The sequence below is a fragment of the Boleophthalmus pectinirostris genome, unplaced genomic scaffold (genome assembly GCF_026225935.1).
Source record: "Boleophthalmus pectinirostris isolate CB_2022bp ecotype Guang Dong unplaced genomic scaffold, ASM2622593v1 HiC_scaffold_7, whole genome shotgun sequence".
Classification (NCBI taxonomy): domain Eukaryota; kingdom Metazoa; phylum Chordata; class Actinopteri; order Gobiiformes; family Gobiidae; genus Boleophthalmus; species Boleophthalmus pectinirostris.
In genome coordinates, this window is record NW_026571473.1 from 4,068,589 (window position 1) to 4,083,200 (window position 14,612).

At 39.5% G+C, this 14,612-nt stretch overlaps 1 protein-coding gene across 2 annotated transcripts in view; it reads right to left on the reverse strand.

Annotated features, from left to right (window-relative positions):
* Positions 1-588: 588 nt before the first annotated feature.
* Positions 589-14,612, reverse strand: part of LOC110160467 (phosphatidylinositol 4,5-bisphosphate 3-kinase catalytic subunit alpha isoform-like) — an 86,673-nt gene continuing 72,649 nt past the window's right edge. For both annotated transcript variants that reach the window (XM_020925112.2, XM_055164417.1), the window contains exons 19-27: positions 14,147-14,318; positions 13,286-13,392; positions 11,636-11,757; positions 10,723-10,801; positions 10,460-10,630; positions 9,676-9,793; positions 9,358-9,509; positions 8,188-8,350; positions 589-6,794 (exon numbers count right to left, since the gene is read on the reverse strand). In XM_020925112.2, coding sequence (XP_020780771.1) covers positions 6,687-6,794; positions 8,188-8,350; positions 9,358-9,509; positions 9,676-9,793; positions 10,460-10,630; positions 10,723-10,801; positions 11,636-11,757; positions 13,286-13,392; positions 14,147-14,318 — 1,192 coding nt within the window. In that variant the 3' untranslated portion in view covers positions 589-6,686. The remainder of the gene's footprint in view (positions 6,795-8,187; positions 8,351-9,357; positions 9,510-9,675; positions 9,794-10,459; positions 10,631-10,722; positions 10,802-11,635; positions 11,758-13,285; positions 13,393-14,146; positions 14,319-14,612) is intronic.

Here is a 14,612-nt window from a genome sequence, read left to right on the forward strand (position 1 = left end):
AAGAATTCATTTTTTCCAACACTCGTAATTGGTCCAAGGCTTATCATTCTACGGCAAATTTTCTGAATGTCTCTCTTCGCTCTTCACCCTCATTTCACCCGGCCTACTGCCCGTCTATCAACTCAAAACGCTTTTAAAAATTAATACAAAATTCAATTCAAAAAGTGACGTGGAGCAGATGAACGCAGCATTTTAGTTACGTTGGTTTTTAGTATCATTTTGTGGCAATGGGCAAAAACAGAGATCGGGATCGAAACTGAAACTGACAAAATACGCCATGTTCGTTGCAAGCAGCAGCACCTTCATAGACAATTTTAAAAAGCTACCATCTTAACACACTGTAGTCTGAGTTAAGGGAAGATAAAATTGTGAATTAAATGAATAAACGAATCATGTAGGGAGGAGTAGGGCTTCACAATGTTGGTAAATAAAAAGTAGGATTCAGTTTAGAGGGCTCATTGTAAACACATTGTAAAGAAGTGAAGACTGAAATATGAACTGATAAACTAATACAAAAATCCCATGCATTTCAGAGTTTGTAGAGCTCTAAACTACAGAAACAAGATTTTCCTCTAAAAAGACAGAATATTTTCTTCTTTGCATTGGACATTTTATTCTCTAAATACTTGCTCCTTTGAGATTTGTGATCATTTTTCTCAAAAGCTCTTGCCCGGGATCCACAATACACACTTCTCCGATACGTTATAAAGATGTGAGTCTGGTCACTGGTGAATCTCCCAGAGTTTAAATGGGCGTGATTGACAGGTGGTTGAGCCAATCAGGGACAGGCATTGGTCCGTCCGAATCGAGACAAAAATAAGAAACAAGAAAATAATATCACTAGGGACTGAAAAACCTCACAGATTTCTGCAGAAACAATGAGCGAAGCACTAAAGTGTTCATCTGCGGTGAGAGAAATGTCTTTTTGTTCAAAATCGCGTGTGACCAATGAGCTCCTTCGTTTCACATGCGGCACTGAAATAAACAAATCTGATTGGCTGTGGATCATGTTTGGTTCTAACTCGAGGTGCGACGGAGGGAGTGGTGACCAGACTGACATCCCTCTGTACAGATACTTTGCGGCTGATGTCATCCACATTCTCTGGGGGTGTGATGCTAACTGGAGGCACTGCTCTGTCTGAGGCTTTACTGGACTTTCAACACCAGAAAGAACTGACTTAGTAGGAACTACAATAAGTGATCTGATTTTCTTATGATTAAATAAGGCTCTCTCAAATAACATTAGAGTCACAAGCTAGTTTTTTTTTTTTTTTCCAGACTATCTTAAAGGTTTTTGGCTGTGTTTGCTAATGTGTGCACTGTGTCGCCAAAGAACACCTCCAGCATGATGTCACTGCAAAGTATCAAAAACACAAATCCAGAGAGATGTTATTCTGGATTTATCAGGCAAGAGCAGTCCTACTTTTGAGCGAAGTCTAACTCCAGTAGTTAACACCTTCAAATCTCCATTGGTTTATTTACCGTATTTTTTGGACTATAAGGCGCACATTTAATGTTCTCAAAAATCATCAGTGCGCCTTATAATCTGGTGCGCCTTATGTATTAATTCTGGTTGTGCTTACTGACATCGAACTGATTTTATGTGGTACACGGCGCTCAAAAATCTGTCAAAATGTTTTAGTACGACTTTGGTAAGTTACAAAGCTGCACCGCTTGATGGATTGTTGGAGCATTATGGCTGCTGTAGTCAGGAGCCTCGCGGAGTCGTGTCCTTTAGTCCGACAGAAGCTGAACCGCATCAGCGCACAAGGAACGAGCTGTTTTTCAGTGCTTATAGTTTATGCAAATGAGTCATGTGTTTTTAAGTTTTGTTTCTGTAAAATGTAAAGAAATGTGCACAAAGCTGAATTAAACACATTATTACCTGATGTATATTTGAGTCGTCCTCGTAGGGGAAAAAAAAAAAAGAAAAAACTTATATGATCCACCTACATTCACATTCATAATCCACATTCACCAAGACAGGGAGGCAACGCCGGGCGAATTACACCATGAGCTGTCAATGGATGGTGGACGCCTGGGCTAAGGATCAGTCTCAAGTGTCGCCCGTTTGTTTCGCTTCATGCTCCTTATAATCCAGTGCATCTTATGTATGACAATAGACAAGAGAATTCAACATTATTGATATTGCACCTTATAGTCCAAAAAATACGGTACTTACTGTTACTATTATACCGACATTTAAAGCTGCATTGTGCAACTGTTCTACTGGAGGGTCTGCTATTTGCTTGTCTCCATGAAGATGTTATTGCTTTGCCTGGAATATTCCATGTTATGACATTAAACATATCCATCTAGCATTTATTCATTACGTGTATCTCTATTGCTCATAAATACAATAATAATTCTGTGAATAGGGGTGCCTCTCCACAGATCTGTCCTGTAACGTAGCGTAGTGCTGTAACCTGCTTGTCTCCCTTGTGATAGATACTGTAGGTTTAGTCTATACTGTGGAACATTCTAGAGCAGGGGTGTCAAACTCATTTTGGTCCGGGGGTCGTATCCAACCTACTTTGATCCCAGAGGGGCCGGATCAGAAAACTCATGACATATAAACCCCAAAAATAACAATAAGTTCAAATATTTGTGCAGAGAAACGCAAATCTATTACAGAAATCTTTTTTAATTGATGAACTCTTACTTTTACAAAATATTATAATATTATGAACAACCTGAAACTTTAAGAAAAATGCAATTTCAGCACAATGTTTTAACATGAACTTGTATGCATTTCATAGAATTTAGTCATGCTTTCTTTTTGCTCCTGAAACTTGGCATCTTTTAGCCTCCACAAGTGCATCAACATCAGGCACCATGTCCTGAGGAGCTGCTGTCTTCACAATGTCATTCAGGTGTTTGTCTGTTGTGTGTTGTGTGTTGTGTGTTGTGTGTTCAGCTTTGAGCGCAGCTTTGTTTTATTAATGTTCATTACTGAGAAAACCTGCTCACAAAGGTAGTAACTGTAAATCTATTATTTTTAGTTGCATGTCTGCGGGCACATCAGAGGTTTTGACTGTGAATGGGGGGCGAAAAATGGCTAATTCTGTCTTCAGGTTTTAACATATAATAAAAATATTTTAGTAGAAAATCAGCGGAAGGCCAGATTAAAGGTCTTGGAGGGCCGTATCCAGCCCCCGGGCCGTATGTTTAACACCCCTGTACTAGACAAAGCAGACAAAGCATTTCCATGGAGACAAACTGGTGGCGGAGATTCCACTCGAGAAGTTACGCAATGCACCTTTAAACTGGATCATAAGTGTTGAGATGTGATGATAAAATCCTGATTTCTACATAGTAAGAGAGAGAGAATGGCACTTTGACTGTTGTAGATTCAGATACTGTCAGATGAGCTGCACAAGAGCTACGTTCAATATAACACTGTACAATACAAAATGGAGTCTCAGCAGTTCGAAATGAATCAATAATAAAAAGGGAAATGTAGTTTTTAGAAGCTGCAAAAATGTTAAACACAAATTAAAAAATCTGATATTTACAAAATGAACAAGTGTCTCTCATAAATAATTTCGAAAACTCGTCATAATTTTGTTTGAAGTGCAGTTTTTGAGTCTTTTTTTTTTGTTCACCGTGAGTCAAAGAGTCATGTCACATTTGTAAAGAGGAAAAGTTCAAAACGGCCGCCTTCACGATCCCGGAAAAACTCCATAATTCCAAGTTATTTTTCATCCCTTTTTTCCGTAAACAGCAGCGATTCTTGTTCCTCGGAGCAGCAGGATTTCCTTGGCTGGACGGTTACTTCAAAGTTTATTTTTTAATTAGTTTTAAAGGTCCTATATGACGCAAAATTGACTCTTGTGAGCTTTAAACCATGTTAGAATGTTGTTCCCTCCTCAAAAACAGACCTGGAGTTGTGTTTTGTTTCATTCACACATGTTTGAGTAATTCTTTATTATTCGTCTACATCGACAAAGCTTAAAATGTTCCACCTCGTGATGTCATGAGCTGTTTTCTTGCTGCATCTGAGGAGGACGCTGTGATACCCGTTTCTGTTTTGGACCAAAATAAATGACAACAGCTTGGATTAACCATTTGTCTAATTTAAAATGAAGTGTCGAGACGTCCTGATTCCTATTACTTGATCTTGCTAATACACATGTCTGGAAGAGGTAGTTTTCAAGTTAACAGCTACATTTTACCTTTAGTTTAATAGAGACTGACAGTTCCCGGACTGAAATTATCCAAATGATTCTAGTAAAGCAGGGGTGCCCACACTTTTTCAGCAAGTGAGCTACTTATAAAATGACCGTGTCAAAATGATCCACCTACTACAAAGCCAAACAAACTGTAGTGCACTGAAACACCCTGTGCCCCTTTTTTGAACCCTCACCCTTTAAGAGAACTTCTACTGGCACTATGCACAAAACTGTGAAAAAAGTGAATGAAGTGGGTAGAATTTTTAAACCTGTTTTTCAAGTTCCTAACTGGAGCTCCATTCTCTTACAGGTTTTACGGTGATGTGTACCTCTGCACATTTACCAAACGCACATTGTGACAAATAGAGATGCATTTGTGCACTTTTATTAGGCAAATTCAGCCACGTCGCAGTAGATCTGTTCTGAGATGTTGGCTTCTCTGTGCCAACACTGTACCATAAATTAAGATTAGTTTTTGCTTCGCATTTTGTCTTGCTCTTTTAATCAGCGCACTGAGGATGAAGCCTGTGTGTGCTGATAGGGAGGAGAGAGAGCGTGAAAACGTGAGGAGCGGTGTGCTGATGTGAGGCCGATGGACAGGTAGAATGTTTTAAAAAAGTTTAACCTGCCCTGTGATACACGCTGGTACACGAGGGCACACGCTGTTGCGAACAAGAAAGCGCGAAGGGAGCGTGTGTGTGTTTGTAATTTGCGGGTTCCAAATGAACACACAGGCTCTAGTGAGACTCCGCGCACACTCCCGCATGCTGGCACAAGTTTAGTACGAACAGCAGCGGCTCTTGTCAAGTGTCAGACCTCGCGAAAGAGACAATACCGAGTACAAGTCGAAGATCGAGTCCAGGACGAGTACTAAGACACTGCGATTTACCCGCATTACCTCAGCGATCAACTGGTACATCGCAATCAACGTACTGGGCGCCCCTAAACACAGTGGAGCATTTCCTATATTACCACATGACATCACAAGGTGGACCAGACAGTTTTCTATTTCTACTGAGAGAAAATCTCAGACTAAATCTGCAGGTTTTTGCGTTAAACATGTGTGAATGAAACAAAACACAACTCCAGGTCTGTTTGTGATGAGGAAACAACATTAGAACACAGATCAGAAAATAGTGTTGTTTTTTTAGACAGTGTATTACCTCAGATTGATGATTGTCAAATTGTTGTAAAATGGAGCAAAACAGGCAATAAATGGCAACTTGCAAATTTGAAAGTTAATTAAAAAATACACGTTATCTTCAGTACTATTCTATTTAAAGTGCAAATTGCTTTTAGTCACAGTAAGGCAGAGCGACCTGTTCAGACGTTCCTATCAGTAGCTTAATATCTATAAAACATTGGCACATTTACACAAAATAGTTGAACTACTTGTGTTATTTGGATACAGAATGGTTTAATGCTTCACTAAGTAACTTTTCTATTGTAGAGTCCACCACCTTTGGCTCAAATAGTTCAGAATATGGCATTAAACTGATCTATTTCCATTGTGAATACATGTTTTTCAGTGTATTTTTGTAATTAAATAAATGCAAGGTGGAGTTTCATGACATACTGTGGGGCATTCAGGTCAAAGCAATATCATCTCCATGGCGATAAACAAGTGGAAAAAGTTAAATAGTGCACTTTTACCTTCCCTACTTCTATATTTATGTTTTAATCTATAGAAAATTATAAATAACAATGAACAAAAAGTGCCAGTTACTGTCAAGTTTGGTATCAAGCGTTAGCCAATCACAAGCGAGAACAGGGGGCAAGCTCCTATTGGCTGGCTTGTATACGATGAAACAATAAATATTTAAAAGTTAATTTTTTTTTATTTATTTTGATTGGATTAACCATTTTTATAATTTAAAATGAAGTCCTGATTCGTATTTTTTTTTATCTCGTTCATACAATTCTGCCACTTGTCTCCATGGGGATGAATTTGCTTTGAATATTTGCCAGAATGTTCCAGAGTATGTCATTAAGCATTACCGACCTTACTGATCTCCATGGAAACAGTAGATAATACCACCAGGACAAATTACAAGTTAAATAAGTTTTTTTGTAACAAGTTTCAAGGTTTTTATTTCCTAAAATTTAACAATGCGTGCCAGATCAGTTTAATGCCATAGTGTGGAACATTCGAGGCAAAGGCAACAACATTTCTATGGAAACGACGAGCAGGAAAAGCTACATAGTGCATCTTTGACTATTTAGAATTGCGCAGCCAACGTAGAAGTTTTGATTCTAGCCGCTCACAATTCATACCCTGATTCACCTGCTCCTTCTTTTCCCATGTCATCGGCTGGAGGTAATAAACTGTCTAAAACACAACCACTCAATACAATTTAAAACTTAATGTTAAAGTTTTTAAAATTTCCAAGGAGGGAGAGTTGTTTTAGTGTTTTAGTGCAGTGTTTAGTGTTTGTCTCCCCCTTGTTTGTAGTGTAATGTCAATCTGATGGTCTGGTGCTGATTGAGATGACTCCCTCATGGGGGCGCTGTAGCTCAGTTCAGTGCGTGCTGTCGGATGGTGTGGAAGATCCAGTCCATTTTGGTGGTCCACCCTCCATGATGAGCGTCGTTCATCTGCTTCATGAAGTAGTCCAGCGCCTCCTAGTGACCAAACGTAAGCATTAGAAAAGAGCAGAATAGTAGAGCTCAACTGTCAAAACCTGCTGAGTAAATTTTCCATATATTTTCAAGACTTGTCCAAAAACAAAATTTTAATTTGGGAAACAGATTTGAAATTAAATTATAAATCTTGTATAGCCACAAGATTATCAGTTACCAAAGCGAAATAAATATATATTTGCAGAGGTGACAGTGATCAAAGATAAAAGTGCAAGACCCGAAGGACATTGCTGTATCCTTGGGTAAGACACTTCACCCACACTGGTGGCTGGAAAGCGGTGATGACATAGACTGAACATTGTTTGAAGACTGTTTGAATGAATAATGAATACAGTGTAGCCCTTGGGAGATTTGTCAGGCCTATAAAATACAATACACACTATACAACTGTATTTTCTGCACTATAGGATGCACTTAAAAGCCTTTAATTTAATCAAAAAATGACTGCGCGCCCTATAATAATATAATATAATATAATAATCTGATAATATAAATGAATTTATAGGGGTGTCTTCGTACGACTTTAGTAAACTACAAAGCCGCACTACTTGCAGCATTACGGCTCCCGTAGTCAGGAGCATCAGGAGTAAAACATATGTGATTCCTTTAATATCGAAATGCACCTGTCATTAGACACGCTTAAACTCAAGGCTGTTATAAAGTGAAAGTGTGAGCTGCGTGGGAGCAGTGGAAGAGAGAAAGCGAACACACATTCACCAAGACAGAGAGACAGCGCCGAGCGACTTACTCTGTCAATGGATCGTGGACGCCTGGACTAAGGATCAGTATCAACTGTGGTCTGAGTTTTCACCAAGACCAGAATCATCACTGAACTGTCAGGAAACAGTAACCACACTGACTCGGATAATGACAAGAGGGATGCTTCGCCCAACTGTTTGAACAATTATGAGTTATTGTGAATACAAGAACAATTTAGCGTCTCAGACAGTATTTTTTTTTACGCGTTACAATTGAACAAAGTTGAGTTATTGTGAACGTGTTAAATAAAGTTTGACTGATTTATCCAACTGTTGTGTTTCGTTTAATGCGCCTTATAGTCCGGTGTGGTTTATATGTGAAAAAAGTTCGGAAAGACCGTTCAGTGACAGTGCGCCTTATAATCCAGACTGCCCTATAACGCGCAAAATACGGTAATCCACTTAGTATTTACCACATATGTTTATTAACTTTTAAGTGTCTACACTAATTAGACATAGGCCACACATTGGGCTCAGTGTGTGTGTGTGTGTGTGTGCGTGTGTGTGTGCGTGTGTGTGCGTGTGTGCGTGTGTGCGTATGTATGTTATGTTATGTGTGCGTACGTGTGTGTTTGTGTGTGAATACATTTCCACATACACCTCCCTGCTCCTCTCACCTGCTCCGTCTTCTCCAGGGCCAGAGTCTTCCTGATGTAGGCGATGTCGTCAAAGGACTGCAGCTCAGGCATCCCAGAGCCCAGCATCATCGAGAACAGGTTAATGAAGAGGTTAGCGTGCTGCCGGATGGCCAGGTACGCCTTATAGCACATCTCCTGAAAACTGCACAGAAAAAAAAAAACACAATTAGACAGACGCGGTGACAGTGTGACAGGGGCATTAGCATAAACACAGAAATCTCCAAGTAATTGTCCGGGATATTGAACCAGACTCTTTAAAATACAGGATGATGCTGTTCTGGCTGGTAAATTAACAACACAACCAGCTGCATAGAGGTTACAGATGCAATTTACAGCAGACATTTCCATAGTCTATAGGGAAGTAGTGGCTATAACAACATCTTACCACAACAAAGTATCGACTGAATGAATAATGTAATGTAAACAGCTTTGAGTGTTTTCAAAGCTGCTGTATAAAGTCTGTGCATTATTCTTGTTATAAGATCTGCTCTAATATATGCACGCAATTCATCTTTGTGCGCTGCAACACAACAATCTCAAAGGGTGCACAATGTAGATTTACTGTTGAGGGTCTGCTACCTGACTGTCTCCATGGTGATGTTAATGTTTTACCTGTAATGCTCCACAGTATGACATTAAACTTAGCTATTTTGTGTTTACTGATGCTGCGCTGACTCTGGGCTGATTTTGCGTTGGTAAAATGTACTACACAAAAAAAGCTGGATAAGGTTTATTGCACTCTTACTGTAAGCGCCTCTCCGCAGATCTGACCTTTAACTGACCTGCTTGGCTCCATGTAGAAAGATAAGTTTATGGCTTTATTGTGGAACATTCCTGGCAAAGCAGTAACATCTCCATAGAGACAAGCAGGTCCATTAAAAAAATAACACAGTACACCTTTAACTAATTCAAACTAGCTTGAATGAATTAGTGTTTATGTTGAAAGCTTGAATTAGGTCTTTTTCACTCATCTATAAATACGATGCCAATGGAAAAATTCATATTCCACTGAAACTGGAATATTTTCTTTCTTTACTACTACTACTTTGTTTCTTATTGTTTATCTTTTACATTTATTTATTATTCTAGTGGCTCCTGATAATAATGTGATGTAAAATAAAAAGCATTTGAAGTCTAATCTGCACAAACCGCTCAAACTCTTTGGTCTTGGCGCACTCCTGGGAGCCTTTGCTGATGACGATGAGGAAGTCCTGCGTCAGGACGAAGGGCACTCGCTCACGTTTGTATCCAAATTTCTTCTTTTTGTGATCAAGGAAGTGCCCAAAGTCAATGTGAAACAGCTGCAACAGAGAAGAGACAGGCTAGGGTTCTGTTCTGTAAGGCTGAAATGATTCATCAGACCAATTTGGTTTGGTATTAATTAAGATGAATTGAAGTTCAATCTAAATTGCATTTTAATGAGCATAATTGACAAGCGTAAAAACAGTCCTGTCCCCTGGCACTCACCTGTCCATCATCTTTGACCATGATGTTGCTGTTGTGTCTGTCTCCAATCCCCAGGATAAATGTAGCTACACAGTAGCCAGCACAGGACCTGGTGAACAGATCCACTGCCATGTCGTACCTGCAAACACCAGGAGGGGGCACTCAACAACTACTCCCAAATAACAGTCATACAAACAGGTTTTATAAGATCCACAAAATAAACTATGACCTTGAATTAAATTTGACCTCTTAAGATGAATTACATTTCTTATTTTCTATGTTATAATGTTGTTTCCTCATCACAAACATTCCAGGAGTCGTGTTTGGTTTCATTCATACATTTTAACACACAAACCCTGCAGATTTAGGCGAGGAGCTCTTCTCTCAAACAGAAAACGCTCTATTCCACCTTGTCTTATGGTTCAGGTGCTGTACTGTGTTTTTAAACTTTTTACCAGAATAACTTGGATCATTTTAGCCCTTCAATTTCCAAAACCTACTGAACAAAACTTAAAACTACCAGTACATGACATCACAAGGAGGAACAGAGCATTTGGAGCTTTGGAGATGTAGCCAGACTAATAATAAAGTGTTACTCAAACATGTGTGAATGAAGCAAAACACAACTCCAGGTCTGTTTTTGATAAGGTTACAACATTAACATAACTTAAAGCTCACAAGAGTCAATTTTGTGTAATACAGCGTTTGAAATGAAGAGAGGTTTCAGGCTGACTCCTCCACATGCAGCTGTGTACACGCTTCAGTACACACATGTAGTGGAATCAGCCCTTTATAAAATGCTCACATCTCGCCCTTGTTCTTGTCCTTGAGCCACTGGTGCAGCGTGTTGGAGTTGAACTGCAGCGCCCCCTTCAGGCCGCCCTTACACTGGATCTGCATGATGGTGTGAGAGTTACGCACCACCTCGATCAGCCCCACACAGTCCCCCAGAGAGAGGCAGCCGTACGGGAGCATCCTGCAGAGAGGACGAAGGATTAGATACATGAAGACAGAGATGGAAGGATAAAGACAGGGGATAAAACAGGGTAAAACTGTGAGTGAAGGTACCGCAAATCAAGACCCTGGTTCTGCCAAATGTTCTCCATGATTTTGATGATCTGCAGAGTCAACATGTCCTGACGCAAATCTGAAAAAAGACAGAGTTTCTCAGTGAAGTAAACATAGTTCCTAATTGTAAAAGCAAGTAGTTTTACAGGTTTACAGTTTTAAACCCCTTCTTGAGTGGTTTGCTCAGGTTTGCCGCCATTATTTTATACTGACTTGTTATTCATGGATTTCTTTTAAAGGTGCACTATGTAACTTTTCGGTTTGGGAGTCCGTCAACTTGTTTCTATAGATATATCATTGCTCTGCTTGGAATGTTCCACAGTACAACATTAAACAGCTCTACTTTACATTTGTTCAATTACAGGTGGTTTTAAAACTCAAAAATACCTACGAAAACAGGCACTGTGACTGTGAGCAGGGTCACCTCTCCACAGATCTGACCTGTATCATGATCTGGTTTGGTCTCCGTGAAGATAGAAAAGTTTAATGCCATACTGTGAAACATTCCAGACAAAGCAACAACATCTTCTTGAAGAAAAATATTTGATGCACCCTCCACCAGAAAAGTGACACAATGCACCTTTAAGTATAATTTTTCTAATGTTTAACTTCCACTAGGAATGTTCTAATAAATGAGTCTTTTTTCCTAGGTTAGTCCTCGATCCCTACAGTCTTCTGAGTCAACCTGGCTTGTCTCCATGGAGATAGTCAAGTTTCATACATCACTGTGGAACATTCAAGTTGAAACATTAACATATCCATGGGACAAGCAGAAAAGTTACAGCTTCAACCAAATGCTGCTGAATATAGAATCAGATTCAAGTACTCTCCTACCTCTTCATTACTTTTTAAAAATCTTAGTAAAGTCCTCAAGCTTTAGGTAACATTTGGAGGTATTTTTGTATTTCTTTACCATCTCCATTTTTGAAGATGATCTCATTGTTCTGAAACAGAAGCTCGGACATGATGTCAGGATTCTCCCAGTTCAGCCACAGAGGCCTCTTCGCTGACGACATGATCCTGCATTCGTCCAACCTGCGCACACAAACACACACACACATACCAGTGGGTAACCATGACAACCAGAGACAGGCTATGTTCATAACATTCAACTCTATAGGCAATTTCCAGTTGTTTTTTGTGTGTTTTTGTATAGAAGTATCCAAACTGAAAATGCACACATCTTCATGTTTCCATTGGTAAGTTTTTAAGAATTTTTTCACCAGTAAATGGCACATGTGAAACCTGTTCCCCACCTCCTCCCTCCCCTCACTTCTGCTAACATTGACAGCATCTAGTGGTCATATGTGAAAATACAGTACAACAGGGGCAGGGCAGCCAATCTAATTACAGATGGCAGTTTTAAGCATACCATATTTTTCGGACTATAAGTCGCACTTTTTTCATGGTTTGGGTTGTCCTGTGACTTATATATTACAATTTTCACACTGACAGCCGTGAGAGAAAGCTCTAGGCTTGCGTGTCAGTATCTGTTACTCCTGTACAGCTGTCACTTCACGCCCTACTGCACATGTCTGCTGCAGAAAAAGCCGTGGTCCTGCTGCAAGTAGTGAAATATTCAGCTGAAAAGGGTAATCGAGCAGCAGAAAGAAATCTTGGAGTGAACGAAAAACTTGTGAGGGACTGGTGGAAAGCGGGGATGGAGAACATAGTTTAACGGCAACCGGGAGGATGCACCATGCAACTTTCCTGGAAGTCACTGAAAGAATGGACAAAGCCTGGACTTCAGTGACACTGAAACCATCCTGTCGGGATTCAGAAAGACCAGAATAATTCTAACTGGAACTGATGCCGAGTCTGATGACAGCGACACAGAAGAGGAAGCGGTGCTCTGTTTACCTCACAGATCTATAGTTTACCTTCGGAGCTCACAAAGTTGCTCAGGAGTGACACTGAGGATGAAGAATTTAATGGATTTAGTGATTTGGAGTGAGATGGAGAGTTTGGTAAACTTGTTCTGTTCTGTCTTTATGTTATAGTTTATCTGAAGAACTGTTCATATGTGACGTTAACAGTCTGTTGTTCTTTATTCTATTCTTATTACTAGAACTTGCCTTTCAAGATGAAATGTCGGTTCCTGGTCTCTGATTTTATAAAATAAATTTCCACCAAAAAGTGAAACTTATAGTTTGGTGCGAGTTGTATATGTTTTTTCTTTTTTATTATGCATTTTTTGGCTGGTGCAGCTTATACTCCAGAGCGACTTGTAGTCCAAAAAATACGGTAGATATTTTGTTAGGGATTGGGTCTGAACTGGCAAATAATTTCAGTTACGTTAATTTAGTCCCGACAGAAAAACATTTGAGTTTGTGCTAGTTTTTGATTCACGTGGACAGGCCAAGTAATTACACAGATATTAACCATAAACCAGGTCATAACATTTGCATTTTTACAGTTAAAAGCTAAATTCTACCACTGTGTTCTGATCTGTCCTCCAGCTCAGTGTTAAACTATGGACTTTGTAGAAAATGATAATGTCACATGAACACAACATAAGTCCAGTCCTGTTATAGTCTGTTGGTATCTCCTGAGTGGGTCCTACCTGAGGTTCCCGAGCTGGTGAGCAGGGTTTAAAGGGGAGGTGAAGTTTTGCAGTGCATCCATGTAATCAGGCCTCTTCATTTGATCCACAAGAAACCGCATCTGGACCTTCAGACACAGGGAATTTTACTTATTTAGAAAATGTTGAAGGTGCAATGTTTTTAGACCTGAAAAAGGCCTTTGATACAGTAGTGGACTTTAATTTCTACTCATTTAAAACGTTTTCCGCAGCTCTGTTGTGGTTTAAGTCCTACCTGGAGGGACGAGAACAGTGTAACAATCAGTGAAGTCAAATCTTTGTCCAAATGACATGGGGAGTTCCACAAGGATCAGTCTTGGGACCAATATTTTTTACAATGTATGAAAGCTACCTTCCAGATTATGCATGTATTTAAAGAAACTACTGCACATCACATCAGGTTTCTGAAGTTGTAGTATTTTGTTTTGTATCATGCTTTAGAATATTTATGCAAAACTGCTGTATACGAGCATGGGTGGTGTAGGCTTGTGGACTGAGCTTTGGACAGGCTCGTGCTCATACTGCTAACCATAACAAGGGTTTGAATAAGACCTGGGCAAGATCACTAGATTACTCAAACATGCATGGATAATATAACACCTCTTCAAACATGTTTTTGGATAAACATTGCAATATGATCAAAAGCTCCAAAATGCTCTTTAAATCTGATCTGTCCAAATAGGAGCAACTGCTACTGCTGTGTTTTCTCTTTGTTATTATAATATATTGTGATGTGTGAGCTACTGTGCCCAAGTAATTTCCCTTGTGGATCAATAAAGCTTGTCTAAGTCCAAAACCACTGCATAAAAATAAATCTCCTTCAGTTGTCTCTTAGCTGTTAACCTTCTGCGTCTCATCCTTCTTCTCCTGTTTGAGGATGTCTGTGAGGTTGATGAGTTTCTCCATAGCCTCCACCTGTCGACTCAGGTGTTTCAGGTACATCCCACAGGCCCGGCAGTACGCCTCCAACAGCAGACCGAAACGCTGGCTCACTGTTTTGTTGTGCATTTCTGACCTGAACACAAGCAAAAAAAAAATCTGAATTATTGGCATTGTCACAGAATTCACAAAGTAGGAACTTGCTTCAGCCAAGGTGGACAAAAATGTAGATATTGGTAAAACAATTATACTTCAATAAGCCTTTAAAAAGTGTGAACAAAGATTGAATTCATAATGAAGAAATTGTTATAAGAATGACTCAGGCTTAGTAAGGATTTCACTGATATCCTAAAAAAACCCATTAAAGGGCCATTCATCTATGGTCTAATGTTGTTTCCTCATCACAAACAGACCTGGAGTTGTGTTTTGT